This window comes from Alligator mississippiensis, chromosome 10 (genome assembly GCF_030867095.1).
Source record: "Alligator mississippiensis isolate rAllMis1 chromosome 10, rAllMis1, whole genome shotgun sequence".
Taxonomy (NCBI): Eukaryota; Metazoa; Chordata; order Crocodylia; family Alligatoridae; genus Alligator; species Alligator mississippiensis.
The window spans coordinates 9,051,483-9,070,097 of record NC_081833.1 but is presented as its reverse complement, the minus strand read 5'-3'; the positions used below and the strand labels follow the sequence as shown (position 1 = coordinate 9,070,097).

Genomic DNA, 18,615 nt, shown 5'->3' with positions numbered 1-18,615 from the left:
CTAACTACTAGAAATAGTCAAGGAAGAAAAAGAATGAAATACTGAAAAATATGGACATTCAAAATAATGGACATGGAAAAGAAATAATGGACATGGAGAATAAAATAATTGTACATCTTTTTTGAAGCAGGATAATATTCAAGGGAAATAGTTTGAGTGAAAAAATCTGGAAAAGAATTCAATGGAGTTTTGCCTATTTTTCCCCAGTATAAATTCACAGTTCAACCACCATTTCATCCACAGTGCAAAATCCATTTGGAAAAAAAAATTAACTAGATATGCTAAAATAAAATAAAATTAAAAAGCACATAAGCGTAGCGGGAAGCCAAATCAGCCTCACAGGTCCAAAATTTCAACATATTGCTTTACAGTTTTATCAAACAATTCTAGGGACTCAAGGATTCAATTTCTGCAACTGGTTGAAAGAGAACCTGATCTCCAACACTGATACAGCAGCAGCCCTATTATGAATTCGCATGGACGGGGGTCAATCCCCGATAAGGGAATAAGGTAACATCCAAACACAGTGAAACCAAATCTTGCTTCTCTGTAACAAATAATCCTTCTCGGTTAACACTCTGCAGTTCAGTCCTGATGTTCTCCTGTGCTTATCAACACCCTTGGGAGCTCTGAAATTGGGACCTATAGTTCCCAGGCTACTAAACCCTCCCTTCCCCCACAAAACACACATGTTGTAAGAGTTTTGCATGTACCTTTAACAAAAAAAATGTGCAAAACTGGTATAGTTAGTAGGCAGCATCCCAGAAGCCTACATGTGGGGAGATGGGACTTGCTTCAAGGGGAAGGTGGGAAGAGAGTGGTAGGTGCAGCTGAAGAAAGACCAATCAGCAATAGAAGAAAGGGAAAAGGGAAGCATTGCAGATTCGCAAAGGAAGATGAGATAGATAGGAAAACACAGAGAGGGCACTCTGGACTTGACTCTGCACGTCGTTATGCATCCTCAGTTCCCAGTGGCGCTGCCGTATTAGTCCCTGAGAAGACGGGGAGTCTGTGCTTTCTGAAGAAATATTACCACTGATTGCAAACTTTTCAGTGGAACGTTTTACTGCCAGAAAACGCCGGCTTGTTGATACAGGGGCATTCTGCAGGAATGTCAGTTTGGAAAAAAATAGATATATTTAAAAAAATAATAATAAATAGACCATTTCAGTAAAGTTCCTTTCCTGTTTCGACATGCAAAGTTTTGATCTTTCATTTTAAAATGTCTTTTGGTTTTAAGCTTATTTTATATTGCTTTATGAATTCTAGCACGGCTGACGGTTTTTTAAAAGTTGTAGTTGGAAGTATTTTGAGTCATCCCAAATGAGCTTTTTTAAATGTCGTTTCAGAGCAATTTTTGAAAGCCAGTATTTCAATCTCATTTGGAATCAAAATAAATGGCAAGATTGTGAATTTTTTGTGACACAGAAATGCTGATGCCTACAGAGGTCTAAAGGAGAGATGAAACCTCACCTAGACCCGCTTAGGTGACAGACTTTATTGGGAGACGTCTTGACTTTTTAACAGGTTGTATTAATGGGGGAGTGGAGAGAAGAAATGAATTGCAAAGCACTTTTCTTTCAACAGATATGCTATATGAAAACTCAACCTTGCCTTTGATGTGCATGCAAAACTCTCAACAGCTGCACTTTTGGTTGTATAAGGAAGGCGAAACAAGGCCCCAAAAACTGCACGCCTGTGTCAAATTCTGATCTCCGGCACATCAGCCTAATCCAAAGTGACACTACTGATTTCTCTGTATAACTGCACAGAGGTCTGTAATTCCACGCTAACGTTCAGCATATACAGCATTAACAAACCACAAGAGCCTCGTTTTTGTGATTTATTTTTATCGTGAAGGTCCCTCGGTGGAATTAAAGCTTTATTATGTGCCATTTCCTAAAGATATCCATTACAGCACAAAAGGAGCAAAAAGAATAGTTTGAAATAAGGTTTATTACGATAACATCTGAAATGCTGAAGCCATGGCCTGTCTGTTCCACAAACCGTATCCCAGGTCTCTCCTACTCAAGTGTGAAACAACGAAAATTAAATAAAAGCAAAAAAAACTCAGCAGCATTCAAGGTGTACAGTCTAGCAGGCTCCAAGTTGTTCAAGAGGAAAACAGCGATGCTTGGATTGGTGTTCAGTCTGATTTCAGCCTGGAGTTCACTGAAAAATAAAGCTTTAGTAATAATGGGTGCAAGGATATCGCCTTGATGACAAGAGCAAAAACACGGCTACTGCAACACGGTTTGGGGTGAGTTGCATAAAGGAGTATTTTGTAAATGAATAATGACTTTGCTTAAAGCCAATCACCTCCAAGTGTGTTATAAGAAAGATGAAATAGTGCTGGAAGGCAGTGGGAGGTAGAAGAGCCTCAAAGTGCAAACAGGTGCTGATCTCCCTCCAGGGGGTACTGAATGCCACGGACCTTACGGGCCTGTCACTTCTGATCAAAGCAAGCACCAAGACCACATAATCACCATCGCCCACCTTTTAAAGCATCCCCTGATTTATCTTCTGTCAATGTTAATAACTTGGCCGTTCTGTCTAAAACGCTTAAGAACATTACACAAGGATAACATTTCATAATATATTTTTTGTTAAGGAAACCTGCAAATGTTTTTAACTTAAGTTCCCCCTTTGAGACCATCTGTTGTTGGAGACCACCTGTCATCAAAAGACCACCTGAGCACATAATATCCCATCATTACAGAACTATCCCCTTGAAGCCATGGGTTTTAAGTGTTAGGATAAGAAGGGTGTGCATTACAGACGTTGTTGGTACTGGTCTTTCATAGTTTGAAGCCATGGGATGACAGCCATATGTGAATAATAGTTTCATAATCACATGCAGCTGAAATGCTACTTCAGGAAACATCTGATATGAGCTCTGAACACTGTACTTGATTGAACTCAATTATATTCTTTCAGCGGTGGGACTGGCATTATAGCCTAACTGTTAAAAACTGTCCCAATATGTCACAGCAGCTTATTCCTATTGGGCCCAATTCAGTTTCTGCTTACATTGATGTAAAGCTAGTACTCTAGTGTTATGTAAGACTTGCATCCAAGTATAGGACTGTTTTAAGGACTGCATCTTTCCAAATGTCATGTTCTCTTTCCGGCTTCACCCTTTTAACTCCTAACCTCTGTAAAAATACCAATCAAAATGTGCTCTTCCAGGCATCTCTCCCAAAGGGAACTTGATCCTTGTGTCCTTCTTCTACCTGGTATCGATATCCATGGATGCAACCTGCATGATGTCTCATCATCTATGTATCCTGTGCTGAATTTTGCCCTCAGAGATGATGCGCCGCTCCTGCTGAGCGAAAAGGACTTGCAGGCCCATACCTGGGGGAAGTATTTGGTTTTTGATTTGCACTGGCCAGATACCGGCTCATCGATTGTACTCTTCTGAGATGCATTTGTCTGAACAATGCCATACCAAAATCAACGTGGTCGGGTTGTACTGAACATCCCTTCCAGAGGAGAAGATCTGAACTTCTCTCTCCACTCTCCCTAGACTTCACCAAGTTTAGGTTGCTGAAGTGCACTAGACTACGCAAATCTCTTGAACGATCCATTCACAGCCAATTATCTGGCATTTCTTATAGAAAAATCCCATAGAGTTTAGCAGGGATGTACCCAATACAAGCCTATAGATATTTAACATTTAACAGAGTTAAATTAAATTTTCTTTGAAAACTCACAGGAATTTAAAACAAAATTAGATGCTCTCCAGGTTTTCAATTAAAAAAAAAAATGGTTTAAAACTCATCTCTCAAATTCCACAGTAGGAACAACACTCTCAAATTATCTTTCAAAATCCCTCTGGTGAGACCCCTAAAATACCTAAACGGAGCTGTTCCACCTCTCTTTTAGTAGCAACCTCAGTAACCAGAGTTGGACCAGCACTGAATGCAAGACAGAAAGAGGCAGTCTTTAAGCTAAATTAGCTATAGATGCCCTTAATGGTCAGTCACTGTATTCCCAATTGAGGAAGTCTTAAGAGCCATGCTGATATTAAAAACATAAATATACTTGAGATATTTAGCCTGCCGGCAAATGCCACAGATTTAAACGCCCCCCTTCAAACCTGCAATTTGACTGGGTATACTGGCTCCCACTGACTCAAGACAGAGCTGCACATGGGCAGAAGACTGCCTTCATTGTCAGGGCCTTGGATATGAAAACATTTTAATCCCCCCCCCCTCCCCCCCGATACTTAAAAATAATGGAGAGTTAAACTTCAAATCCTAGTTCAAATGTTTGTCAGAGTATTCTTGTAAATTAACATCCCTGACAACTAAGTGTTCAAAAGTGACATCTTTACACACACACACATATATATCTATATCTATATCTCTCTCTCTATATAGATATATATATATCTATATATATAGAACATGTGTATTCCTGCTCTGTTCATAATAAAGGGACAAGCTGATGGCCACTGATTCCAGCGCTGCTTGATTTCGTCTCCTTTCCTTCTAAGGCAGCTGATTCTGTTTTCTCCTGCAAGATTAGCTTACAAAATGGGAATATCAACTTGCAGCATTACAAAAAGAAAAAAAGAAGTCTCACCGCTCCCTAGACATTGCCAGAACTGCATAAAAACTATGTGAGACGTTGATCTCAGTTGCCCAAGTATTTTAGACTGCAGCTTATGTGTAAAATCTGTCGCTAATAAAACCACAGTTCATTTTTATCCCCCCCAAAGCACATTTTTACATTACAGGTGCAGTAGTAGAAAGATGATCTACATAACAGTAATTTCAAAAACCCACATGATTTGAGGACTTTCCCTAATAATTTGCATGATGTGTCTTTTTATTCGGTAAGTTTGCCCTCCTTGGGATCTAATGTAACTGATCTTAACAAGAACGCAGGGAGATCTGAAGGCATTAATTCAATAGTTTCAGAACTGAATTTGTTTAGAGCAGTGTCCTACTTTGGCTCCAGCAGGGTGTGCTCTGACAGGATTAACTTCCAAGACATCTACAAAGCTCCCTTCCAAGCAGTGGCACATAGACACAAAGGTGGGGGGGAACATATTTACAGACAAAAATGGTAGAATCGGCAGTGAAGGCTGCTTTGTTTGGGTGCATTTAGGTATAAAGATGTTTAATAATCCACACATGATCATTATTGGAAACTCAGGTTTCTAGTCGTTGCTGGAAAGATTTTAAACTGCCTACAAGAAGATCTAGTAAAAAAACATCAGCTGCAGCACATCTATCCTTAGAAACTGGGTCACAGTGCAAACTATAAAGGTCCTTTTGTTATAAAGCTACAAGCCATTAAGGGGTGACTGTTGTGGAGATCCCAGCTCTACCCATGTCCATTATGAGCTCTCTTTATTTTTATAACATGCGTTACCATATAAAATAACTCTCCCAGAGCAGTTTCTGCAAGGAGGTGTGTTGAGCTGATATCACACCGAGTAGCAAGCTGATTGTTAACTCCACCGAGAACTTAAAAGTTCGTACAGAAACAGGCTCCACTGCCTACTTCTGTATATCTGCATTTACAATGGGAACTTTGTCACGGTGTACTACTATATAAACTCTGTATTTAGGAGTCAGTAACTAGTGCTTTCCCCTGTTCATCTTTCCCCGGCTTGTTTAAAGCAACACTCTTCAGTAATATTACAAGAACCATTGCAGATTACAGACAGTATTATATAAAGTAACGCTTAAGTGGTCCATTATCTTTAACAGGCCGAACATACCCCATGCAAATGTTAAAGGGGAGTTCAAGGGCCCCTGCTGCAATTTCAAACAGATCTGCAAACACGGACTGCACTATATTAACAGATAACTATGCTAAAGCTTCTTCCCATTCCAGTCTCTGGGTTGCAAAGATTCCCCAAAAGATGCAACTTGAAAACTATTTACCAGTATTTTCAACTTGCCGTTCCTCTTTTGCAAGTTATGGTTCTATCCAGTTATACTTGTCACCAAAGAGAAGACTATATAATGTACTATATTCAAAATGTGCCTTTAGTAAGTCATCAGGGGAGGAAAAAAACCACATTTATTAACCACAAAGCACAGCACAGAAAGTTTAAAACACAAAAAAATTATCAAACTAAAGAACATATTTTATTTTTAATAAAATAGTGGAGCGTGAAAAATAATTGTATGTTACACATATATACAGCAAATAATTGCGCCCACAGCACAGTAAAGAGCATCACTCTATACAAAGCTTCCCTTTGCAGAATCTAGTGCTTCTTGATCTATTCATGGTGAGAATTTGTTTAACAATAGAAAGAGTCAATAAGCCCTTTGGGTCTCTTTGAATTGATTCCCCCCTTTTTTTTTGCACAAATCAGTCCAAACGTGTATAACATTGGCTTGATTTCCATTAAAAAGCCACAAAATGTAACACTAAAGGGTTTCTGAGGACTAGACCTCTTAGTTCTTTTGTTAAGGGATTTCTTTTGTTGTCTTTATGTACAGCAAAATACTTGTTTCTCTTTTCATGTCATGGTAAGGAAAAAAAATGTATTGCACATTATTCTTATTCACAAAGTTTGTCTGGTGCAGGAAGTTTCTCTTTTAGTAAAAGCATATTGGCGAGCCTTGTAGATTGAGCCCAGTTTTAGGCACTCCAAACCCACTAAACTGAGAAGCGTTGGAAAGGCTCTCTCTCTCTTTTTTTTTTTTAAGTTCGCACACAAGTTGCCTGCACAGACAGCAGTGCACACTTACTGAGCGCAGGCCTCGGTGGAACCATTCGTTTCCCCAAGTGACAATTTCTCAAGCAGGCCCTTGGAAAGCAAAATAGGAGCTCCATAAAACTTGACTCTACCTCGTTTCTCAGAAAGCTGTAAGAAAGCCAGCTCAGCTACAGAAAGTTAAACAACATCAGAGGGCTGGATGAAGGATCTTACTCTAACTTAGTAACAGAAGAGGCTGCTTACACTGACGATATTCCTTTCACTGAAAACATTTCCCTAAGTAGATTTACCTGCAGTTTATCACGAATTTCAGTGGGATACATTTTGCCTTGCTCTGACAAAAAGCACCAATTCTTATTTTCAATTGCGGGTTGCTACAGTGGCCGTTTGTAACTCTCTACAGGCTGAGACCCTTTTCTACACAGCCCGTTCATACACAGGTGGGTGGCTGCAATGCAGATTCATATTTTGCATGGTGGGTTTTCTGGGGATGCTGAGGTTTTTTGTAGATCCCGCTACTGGTAATAACACTTGCAGGTTTTCTCCGACTTCTCTTCTTTAGTCTTCGACTGCAAACATTTTGCCAGGACTGAAGAGTCTTTGAAGTCCAGATCCACATCCCGCTAGTAATGCCCACAACCAGCAACATGAAAATTTTGACCATAAAAATTTCGACTGCCGGGATGGAGTTGTTCATCGTGCAGTCTAAATTTTTAGTCTGATTGTTCATCTTGCATTTCTGTTGAGTCGCCACAATTTTCCAATAATCCATGTTAAGTCTTTCATAAAAGTAGCAAGCTATCACGCAAGTGGCAGGCACCGTATACAAGACTGAGAAGACACCAATCCGGACCATAAGTTTCTCCAGCTTATCTGTGTTCTCTCCGCCGGTTTTCATCACCCTCCTGATGTGGAAGAGGGCCACAAAACCAGAGAGAATAAAAGACGTGCCAATGATTAGGTAACAAGCTAAAGGGATGAGTACAAATCCCGTCAAGGCGTTCACATCCATGCTTCCGACGTAGCACAGTCCTGTCAGCTCGTCTCCAGCTACCCTTCTCATAACTAAAATCATGATGGTCTTCACAGCCGGGATAGCCCAGGCTGCCAAATGAAAGTAGCTGCTATTGGCCTCAATGGCTTCGTGCCCCCATTTTTTCCCAGCAGCCAGAAACCAAGTCAAAGTCAAGATGACCCACCACAAGGAGCTCGCCATCCCGAAGTAATAGAGCACCAGGAACACGATGGTGCACCCGGTGCTCTCCAAGCCCTCTTGGATCACGTAGAGTTGGCCGCTGTCTCTGTCACAGGCGATGCTCTCGGCGCCCGAGAAGAGGCGGATGATGTACCCCACCGAGTAGACGCAGTAGCACATGGACAGGAAGATGATCGGCCTCTCGGGGTACTTGAAGCGCTGGGGATCGATCAGGAAAGTGAGGACGGTGAAGGCGCTGGAGAAGAAGCACAGGATGGACCAGATGGCAATCCAGATGGCGGCGAACTGCTTGTCCTCCCTGCTCCAGTACACGTCCACCCCCGGCCTGCAGAGAGGGGCGCAGGAGGCGCTCTTCTCCACGTGGTGGAACTTGCCCGGGTTGTCGCAGGAGCCCCGGCTGAGGCTGTCCTTGGGCTGCGGCAAGTCGTGAGCGCCGCTGGGCCTCTGCGGCCTGAACATGGGCGGCAACATGCTGGAGCCCCGGGGCGGCTCCTCCGACCCGTTGCTGGGGGCTTCCATGCACAGGTAGTTGGGGTCGTTCTTGTTGGGCAGCTTGCCGCAGTCCAGGGAGTCGGGCCACTTGAAGTTGAACTGCTCCATGATGGGGGAGCACTTGAGCCGGGCCTGCTCGCACATGACCCGGCAGGCCGGGATGGGCGTGGACACCTGCTCGGTGCACATGGGGGCGTAGAGGGAGCAGAGGAAGAACTTGAGGTGCCCGTGGCAGCCGTACTCCACCAGCGGCGCGAACTCGTGCAGCTGGATGGCCGCCTCGCGCTGGTTCTCGTGGCCCATCAGGTTGGGCATCCGCGTCATGTTGTAGCCGATGTCCTTGCACATGGGGATCTCGATGGGCTGGCACCGCCCGTCGCCCGGGCGCTCGCTGTCCATGGAGCTGATGCCGGCGCACGAGCCCAGCACCTGCAGCAGCAACAGGCACAGGCACAGGCTGGGGCTCAGGTGGCTGCTGCCGGCGGGCCCCATGCCGGCCGAGCGGGGCGGCGCGGGATCACTTCTCCGGCCCGCGGGCTGCCCGCCATCCCCTCCGCAGCGGCATGGCCCCGGCCCCGGCCCCGGCCCCGGCCCGGCGGCGCGGGCAGAGCCGGGCAACTTTGCGCGCTGTGCCGCCCGCCACGTGCGCTGTGCCGCCCCGCGCCGCCAGCCAGCCTCCTCCGGCCGGCACTGCGCCCGGCGCCCGGCCGCGGCAGCCGCGGGGCTGGCTCCCAGGTGGGAGGGTCCGAGCCGGGGGAGGGCGCTGGGAAGCCGGCGGAGGGGCGGCGCTGTCCCGGCAGCCGGACCCGGACCCGCCGCTTTGCATGAGAAAGGGGTGGGGAGGGGGGGCGGGATGCGCGGGGACGGCCCCGCTCCGCCGGGGAGGGATGCGCGGGGACGGCCCCGCTCCGCTCCGCCGCTGTCTCTCGCGCTTTTCGTCCCCGCCCTTGAAAAGTTGCACAAGAGATTTTCTTCCCCTGCCGCCCGCCCTGCTCCCTGCTCCCGCCGCCGGCGCGGGGTGCTGCGGAGTGCGGCAGCGGCCCGGCCCGGCCCGGCCGGGAGAGCCCGCCTCCCGCCAGGTGCGTGCGGCCAGCCCCGGACCCGGACCCGGACCCCCGCCGGCACCGACACCGCCACCGCCACCGGGACGGGCAGGGAGGGAGCCGGGCCAGGCGGGGAACCCGGGACTGCGGTGGGACGGGGGGTAGAGTCAGGGGAAACGCCTGAGGGGGGGTCGGTGTGTGTGTGTACAGTGCACACTCACATACACACCCCTGCCACGGTTTTCTCCTGGATCTATATAGATATAGATATCTATCTATATATTTAGATATGTGTGTGAGTGTGTATACATCTACATACACACACACATATATATATAATATATGTATTTTATATATATATAGAGAGAGAGAGAGAGAGAGAGAGAGAGGTTATATGCATATATAATATATATATTATATATATAGAGAGAGAGAGAGAGAGGTTATACCTTCTCTAATATATATATATATATATATATATATATATACACACACACACACACACACACACACACACACACACACACTATTCTCTCCTGCATATCTATCTATCTTGATATTGATATAGCTATAGAAGACACATATACATACTTTTTTCTCCTGAATCTTATGTTATACATGCATGCATATATATATAGAGAGAGAGAGAGAGGCATATGTGTGTGTGTGTATGTATACATGTGTATATGTATGTATGGATACATATATACATATTTACATATATATCCCTATTATTACATATATGTGTGTGTGTATATGTATATATACGTGTGTATATGTGTATGCCTATATGTACATACATCTGTGTGTGTGTATGCCCTTATATATGTTTATGCCTCTCTCTCGGCATAAACATATATACGGGCATACACACACACACACACACGTATATATTCTCTATATAGATGTATCAATATATATATCCATATCTATGTATTTCAAGATGTAGATTGGTTTGGATCTTTTTGAAGCGGCCCCACGGGGTTTCCTTTGGTTTTTTTCTACTAGGAATAGCTGCAGCATGTCTGCCAGAGACCGGCCTTGGACTTCAGTGGGACATCTCCTGTCCTGAGCCACGGGATCAGGCTCTTACAAGTCTGAGGTTGAGCAGCAGTAGGGGAAAGCAGCAGTTGCCAGTCACTGGAAGGGCTGGTTAGTTTGCCCATGTAAGTCCCCACCCCGCTGCTTGATGTAGACAGGGCCCGAAGGGAGCATTATGATCAGAGGACAGAACAAGAGCTGTACTTTCCTCTCCCCCCCTCCCCATTCCCCCTTTGAGCTCAGGTTTGGCAAACATTCATGAAGAATGGAAAGCTCTCTGCCTCTCTCCATTTACGCACACCCACACAAACTGGGTTTCTCTCCATTAGTGCCTGTTTCTTATCGAAATGAACATGGATTCTCCTGCAAACTGACAAGTCCCATCGGGGCAGAGTTAATACCCCACCAGCCTCTAAAAAGGAAACTGTTGGCTTCCTCAATTGTGATAAGGGTGAACAGGATCCAAGCAAGGACAGCAAACCAGGGCTAATGTTTGCCCCGAATCCCCTAAAGATGCTGACAGTGTTTGCTTACCCAGAAGTAAATGGTTTCTCTCTTTTTTTTTTTTTAAGATGATTTAAATAAGTGTCTGTTTTCCTTTTAGTGGTTTACCAGTGGATCCAGGAGTCTCTCTGAAAGAGATCAGGCTTATGAACTGCATTGATCTTATCAAGTTGATCCTTCCCTTGGACAGTTTTAGATTCATTAGGGGGACCCTTACAAAGGCAGGCAGTGTTACCGGCAAAAAAAAGGGGGCCTTATTTATTTTATAGAGAGAGTGTGTGGTGGGGCATTTCCATTCTTCATTAATCTAAGCCTGTTTTCTTAGGATTTGTATGCATCCAGGATCCTCTTCTGGAGAGCTCAGTTGGGGGTAATGGGGAAGTGAAGGGGACAGCTTTCAGAAGGGACAAACTACCTTTTCTAAAGTGAAATTGAAACGACACTTGAGATGAGCATTTTTGATACCGTTTGTTTTGCTGAGCTTGATTGTTGGGGAGGGGGTACTTTCACTTTTTTTTGTTTTTGTTTTTTTGCCTTTTTGCAAAGTACTTTTGTTGTACGTCAAAATTTACACTAAAATCATCCAAAGGAGGGGGAGGGGGGAAGAAAAGGCTTTATTGACATAGCTGTTGATAACAGCTCGTTCTTTTCTTATTTTCCCTAGACACAGAAAGGAAATATCAATGTAAAATGGTAAGGGGAAAAAAAAGAAAAGAAAAACTCAAACTTTGTAGGAGTTATGTTTTTTAATTGTTTTTTTATGTGCCACTGTAAATTAGTCTGGGTTGGGGTTTTTTTTTTTTTAGCTATTATTTTAGCCGACACAACCCTCTTCGGATCATTTATTTCTGTTTTTATATATATTTTTTAAAAGCTATCCAGAAGTGCCCCCCATTCAAGCCGCCCGAGTCAAAGAAACTAACAAATAGAACATTATTATAGAAAAATGAGGGCTCTGAGAAATCAGCAACTGGAAGATAACTCTGTAACTAATAAATGAAAAGAGCCTTTTGATGGCTCCAGCTGAAAAGATATTTTATTTTATTTTTTTTTCTCCTGTGTGTGGGATTTGAGATGTGTGATTCTATGGAGCAGCCAGGCACCCCTGCTGCTAGGCCCTGGCTAGGAGTTGGCCCCCCTCTGGCAAATGTTATGGAGAATTGGGAGGAATTTTATGGCTGTCTTTTCCCTCAGCTCTTTTTTCTTTTGTCTTCTTTGAAGAATGACTTTAGACATTTTATTTACATATTTAACCATGGATGAAAGAGGAAAAAGAAAGCATTTGGGCCGTTGTGGGAATAGTGATATGTTTAAATTAATGGAAATCTTATTAGGCCTCTAAAATTTTAAGCAAAAGGTTTTTAATGAAACTTTATAATTAAACATGATTTCAAATAATGTGCCAACTCGCAGGAAAAGAAGCATCTTCCCCTATACCTATCCCTCTTCCTCTAAAGTTGCCAGAGAATAATGTGCATCTCAAAGTCCTTTCCCATTTCACAAGCAAAATAATAATAATAATAATAAATAAACGGAATAGTTAATAAGGCATGCCATAATATAAACCATAACTACAGATTTTGTAGATGTACTGCCACATAAACAGGGTAAAAAAACCCCAAACCTGGAATAGCAAAGTTTGGACACTGTGTAATCTAGTGCAGTGAACGTATAATAAAATACTTTGATATGGATAATAATAAAAATCAAAGTTGCATGTATATTCTAACATTTTAGAGTCAATGGATGTTACAGTTCTAGGCAAGGTTTTCTGAAATGGGATTAAAGAAAACCTAAATAATCCCTTTCAGATAAAATGTTCTGACACTTCACAGTAAAGAGAAATTAAATGATAAGGTTGGAGAGTTACAAGTTAATTAATATATTAAAGATTTTCAGTAAAGCATTCATAAATTACCTACCATAACAACAAAGTCTACTGATATTAGTGAATCTAAAGTACAAAAAAGTCTCGGGCTGTGCTTGCAAATCATTTAATGAATCTTTTCTGGTTAGCAGTTGATTGAGAAAATACTTTATTTTTTAAATATAGTTGAATAATATTTTGTCCTCTGCTTCAATAATCCATCTATATTCATTTTAAGACAGGCAATTTTTAGTTTCCTGTGCCTGATACAGAATGAAGGCCTGTTACTAGCTTTCATTTTCATTTGGATAGCTAATTCTAAAGATAAGATAATAATAAAAAAAACCCCAAAGTTATCCTTCAAGAAGATTGTGGCTTTAAAGGAAAAACAACAGCACACAAAGAAAGGGACATTGTAACTATTACAATCTGTCTCTCTTATTTAAGTCCCAGATAAGGTATTGATCATGACATTAAATTGGATCATTTATAAAAAGTATGCAGCTAATGTTTATTTTTAAAACCAAACCAAGTTACATTTTTTTTCTCTCCTCTAAATCCAGACTTTCTCTAACTACTTTGCAACAATATTTAATAAACAAAACATGTCTGATTGGTAGGGGAGGCATAGAGCAGCATATTCCCATGGAAGTGCTGAATATTCACTGTGCGCAAAAGTTTTAATTACATTAAAAAAACCCCACGCACACCATGAGTAAGTAAAAGATTAAAAATCAAAAAACAAACCCCACATCATAAATGGATGAGTGGGTTGTATAGTGTTGCTCTAATACAATTTAGCCGGCTATTTTAAGGGCACTTCCCTTGAAATGTGGTTTGAAATATTACCAAAGGTTCGACGGGGTGCATTAGTGTGAATTGCAAATCAGAACATTTCTTTAATCCCCTTTTCATGGCCTGGCTTCGGATCAGTGGCATCTAAGGGACTCCCCACTGATCCTGGCTCAGGAGGAACCATTCACTAGGGCAGCTTCTCTGCTCTATTCCCACAGTCCAGAAAACAACACCACAGACAGACACCCTCCAACTAAATTAGATTAAACTCCTTCTCTTCCACAGCACATTAGCCTTTTCACTGCCCAAGATTCGTTATTCAGCTACTCCTAATTTTAAAGATACAGTATTTTTTCCCTCCTAGGAACAAAAAAGCAAAAATTCATCTACCCCCCGTGACTTGCAAAGCTCTCATAAAAGTAGCCAAATACCATCCTTAGATATAATCCTTTAAAAGTACAAGGACTTTTATCAGTTTAAAGTAGAGGCCACATTGCAGCATGTTTATCCAGAACACAAACGGGCAGGTCCAGTAAAAAGCATGCAAAGTTAGATCTCTGATATTCAACTTTATTTAAATGTCACTCATCGAAATGCCCAGTAATACAATAAAACAACAAACCTTATCACCCAGCAAAAATCTCTCCCGTTTAATTAGTTTAGAAGTATGCTAAAAATCACTGTGACACTTGTGCAGTGATATTTGGTTTGCCTTTTTTTTTTTCCCCCCGCGTGCACTTTTTATGTAATGACTTCCAGCCAGATCTGGATTAGAGAAGGCATAACCACTAGTAAAACTTTACTTTGAAAGTGAGCTAATTAGATCCCTTCCAGCCTTTTCCATCCTCACTCCCCCCCCCCCCCACAAGTCGTACCCCTTCCCCCACTTCCCTCATTACTTTTACATGTGTAGAGAGCTGGGTCCTTTGCTGTACTTGTTTACAATCCCTGACTCTCCGCCTGGTCCCTGAACACCCATGTGTACATGCTCACCTACACCCACATACATACCACAAAGGAGCCCCTAGCTAAATGCCACATTGTCCCTAAAGGTCCATCTGCCAGCTGGAGATTGCTGGAGTTTGTCATATCAACCACGTCTCTTGCTTCCCACCAGGGACTACAGGGAAGGACTCATAAAAAACAGTTAAAATTTTGGGAGCTTCTCTTTCATAGGAGCAGGGATTATAGGGGTCTGTGGTTGTCTTTACCTTTGTGCCTGGTGAACAGAGCAAAGGGAGAGGAGAGAGGCAGAGGATGTGCCCCTATTACCTCACCATCCTTTCAAATGTAGGAAATCTGTACTACAGTCATCATCGCCCCTTACCCTGTGCTCTGGTAGTTCCTCTATATGTGGTTAAACCTCAAATCTTGGTACCCTACTGACCTCACTGGCCATGGTGGGAAGAACGTGGCTGGAATATTTGTAAGAAGCCAGTCTGCTGTGAGCTGGTTCAATCATTTTCCTTTCGAGCTTCAGAATTGGGCCCTGAGGAGTGCTGTGTCTCCATGCTCCCGGCTGCAGTTGCTCAGATTTTCAGCCTGGGCTATGAAAACCTGAGGTGGCAGAGGAAAGCAAGCCAACATGTGCGCCCAGACTTGCGAGAGGCTGTTTCAAGCTCAGGTAAGAGGAGATAGCATCGGGCTGGAAAAATCAACGTTGGCCCTTTTGGGTCCCCGAGATTGGGGAGCATCTTCATGCAGAAGATGTAGACTCTTTCCCTCTGTTGCTAGAAATTTGCACCTATCGAGTTTTCCTGTTGGTCTTATAGCCTGCTTGCGCTCTCTCTCACGATGTCTTTTAATTGCCTCCCCAACGCCCTGAGCATCTTGGCACCGCTGGTGCAGGGAGGGACTTCTAAAAATAAAATGACGATAATAAATGCAGTTATTAGTACTACACTGTGGTCATGTCACATGTACTAGAGTACTATGAGGATACAGTATAGTCATGTTATATCTATACTAGAGAACAACGAGGGCTATTCCACGAATCCTGTGTGTCACTGGTGGGTGGGGCTCCAAAAGCGAGGGGGATTATATTTACTGAGTAATACAGAAACATCCTGTTTTTATTTCATGCTGACTCACAACCCATGCATGCAAGAATTCAACAGGAGATGTCATAAGTGGAGGCTTTCCTGTGAGAATTACAAGTCTCTGGATTTTATTTAAGCCAGAAATGCCCCGTGGACAGGCTTTCTCATAATGACTCAGAGCTAATTCTCCCTAGGTCAAGGGATTCCTCCAAGCACCCAACAGCAACTGGAACAGCACTATACTGCACACTAGAGACAGTTTGGGATTAGGGAACTGGAGAGTGGAATTAGGAATTAGGGGGTATATCCACAGTTCACTGAAGGGCCATGGGAAGGAAACAACGCATGAATCACATCAGCACCGTGCCACCACCAGCATAAAGGGAATTCAAAATGGCTTAAGTCAAGTCCTATCTCTAAAATAGATTGCCCACTTGACTGTGGGCAAGCCATAATTTTAAAGTCTCTGTGTCTGCATTCCGTATCTATGCAATCTTCACACTTCAACGGCCCTTTCCTGTTCAAAGGGATGGCAGGAGGTTTAGTTCACGAGGCTTCATAAAGCTCCGGTGGAGAGCACCATGTTAGTCTGGTGCGGCTAGAGCTGACCAGAGCCTGGCAGTGCTGAAGCAGATCTAGTAAAAATGAATATAAAACTATTTTGCAAATTGACAAATGCTTCTACGTGGCTTAGGTTTTAGACACAGAAGAACCGCTAGAAGATTTACTTCACTAAATATTTCCCATGGAAAGTCAATGAGCATTAGCCTCCTAAATAACACCTACTTCTGAAATGTTATCCTGCGTCCAAGGACACAGCGCTGACTTTTCACAAACTATTTTTGTTTCAGTTATGGTTTATCACATTAGCAGCAGCCTTCATGCAGCTGACTGTCCTCTTGTTCTCCAAATAAAAATATATTTTACCTTGACATTATTTCTATGGTTCATTCCATCTCAGATGCTCCCTTTGAATTTTAACAAAGCCTCACCTTAGATAAGTCCCATAGAGCTTTCTGAGAACCATTTTACAGAAGTCCCTTGGAATTGTTGTATATCACCATAACAGTTACACAGGTAGGACTCAACTTTCTGTAGCAGCTTGATGAACATGCGTAAGATATTTTCCTGAAGTTTGTATTTTTTTTTCCTTTTGCAATCCAAGGACTTCCCATGTAGTCCCCAATGTCTTTTGAATGTCCTGACATATACCGCTGCTTATGTAATGGAAGCCAGGACATTTTTTTATTTGCATTGTTTTAAGTTAATAGCACTTATAATCTTTACTAAGTCAAAACCATAAACGCCAGCACAGGCTGAGACGAGAAAAGGGTAGAGAGGTGACTTAACACGTTTGTTTTATATTTTTCTAAGCTGGAGGCCATTTGGGAAACCCTAAAGCAATTTAAAAGGAGCCACAGGGCTGCTCTACGTTATGATAGAAAAGATGACAGCTGATGTACTCAATTTGCTGTGGCTTTGCTATTGACTTCTTTCTATGTTGCTTATAGTTGATTAGCCCAGCTACTTTGGGCTGCTGTGGAGGGTAACAGTATTCCTACATGTTCATTCAGTAATGGGAGTCCTAGAAGGAAGAGCCCTTGGGTATTATTTCCAAAAGTGTTTTTTTTAATTGCATTAAACCTGCTATATGGCATCCCATTTCACAGCAGAGGCAAGGGTAGCAGCTGCAGCAGTAGTACCCTTTTCTGAAACTTTGAATAAAGGCTTTCAATGTGTTTTTTTTCAGAAGACTGGCAAAAGACATTTATTTCACCAGTACTTGCTTGGTTTCTTTGATCTCTCACAGAGTTTCTTCAAAAACTTTCTAACTGGCACGATTTGAAAACACACTTTAGAAGCACTAGTAGGCAGAACTCTCTCTCTCTTCCCTGCCCAAGGCCACTGTAATATCAAAATACTATTTTGCTGCTTTATTAGCCTTCTCAGCCCACAGAAAACAGTGTTTTGGTATGAGTTGTCACTTTGCCTCTCTCATAAGGTTCCCCCAAGTTTTTATGAGCTTGTAAAAGTGAATTAAATAGATGCTTCTGATGAGAATTATGATAATTTGCACTTGTCACTCAGTGCTTTGGAAACATTAAGTAACTAAGGGGCAACACGGTCCTGTGAAGTGCTGTAGCTAAGTGCATTTCCATTATAGCCAGCGTGGTAGTAAAGGAAGGTGAACGGTGGTGCAAATTACTTGGCCCATGCCAAAAAGCAATTCACTGCCAGACCCAGAAAGAGAATCCAGGAGGCCTAATTATATCCCTGTCCTAATCACTAAATAACACTTCTTCTCTGTAAGAATACATTTACCTGCATAGGCAGGTCCAGAAAGCACATAACAGTATGGCACAACTGGACAGCCTTTCTTGTTCTCACAACAATGGACCCACTATCAGTGATGCCTAAAACACAGAGGACACCTTGGGAGGTAACTGCACATTTATTTAGTGCCTGAGCTTTACCAGCATGCCAGATGTCATAAGTCACTGGTCAGAAGGATGCAAAGGAAAATGTACTTTCAAAAGTTACTACTTGCCGGAAAGCGGGGGTGCGGGGGACAGCATACAATGACTGTGTCACGTGTCGAGTCAAGCTTTACTCATCAGGATCTGTGTGGTGCCTTTGATGGGAATGCTTACATTCGTCTTGTGGCCTAGCTAATAATATTTGATGTAGCGGTGGTATTACGTATTTTGCATGAATTGTGTTGCTTAATGGCACTCCTGGAAGATGTATGGCTGCTATAGTGATGAGCACAGTGCAAGAACTTAGGTAATGCTTCCAATGTTCCTCTGGCTGGGTATGCTAAGACAAAAGGTTTACAATAACACGTGGTGGCCAAAAGCTTGCCCAACATTTCTCCCAACTATATAATTGGTCTAATAAAATATATCACCAAAAAAACCCCTTGCCTC

The 18,615-nt window shown here is 42.9% G+C and overlaps 1 protein-coding gene and 1 long non-coding RNA gene across 2 annotated transcripts; one reads left to right on the top strand and one right to left on the bottom strand.

The window, feature by feature from the left end:
• Positions 1-6,088: 6,088 nt before the first annotated feature.
• On the bottom strand, positions 6,089-9,299 carry FZD10 (frizzled class receptor 10). Its single transcript, XM_006277993.4, has one exon. It carries the CDS (start codon positions 8,889-8,891, stop codon positions 7,122-7,124), a length of 1,770 nt encoding a protein of 589 aa, XP_006278055.3. The 5' UTR covers positions 8,892-9,299; the 3' UTR covers positions 6,089-7,121.
• A 371-nt stretch (positions 9,300-9,670) lies between these two features.
• Positions 9,671-12,017, top strand: LOC132243512 (uncharacterized). The gene is made up of 2 exons (XR_009455116.1): positions 9,671-10,608; positions 11,862-12,017. It is a non-coding gene; the product is annotated as an uncharacterized LOC132243512 (long non-coding RNA).
• Positions 12,018-18,615: the final 6,598 nt, after the last annotated feature.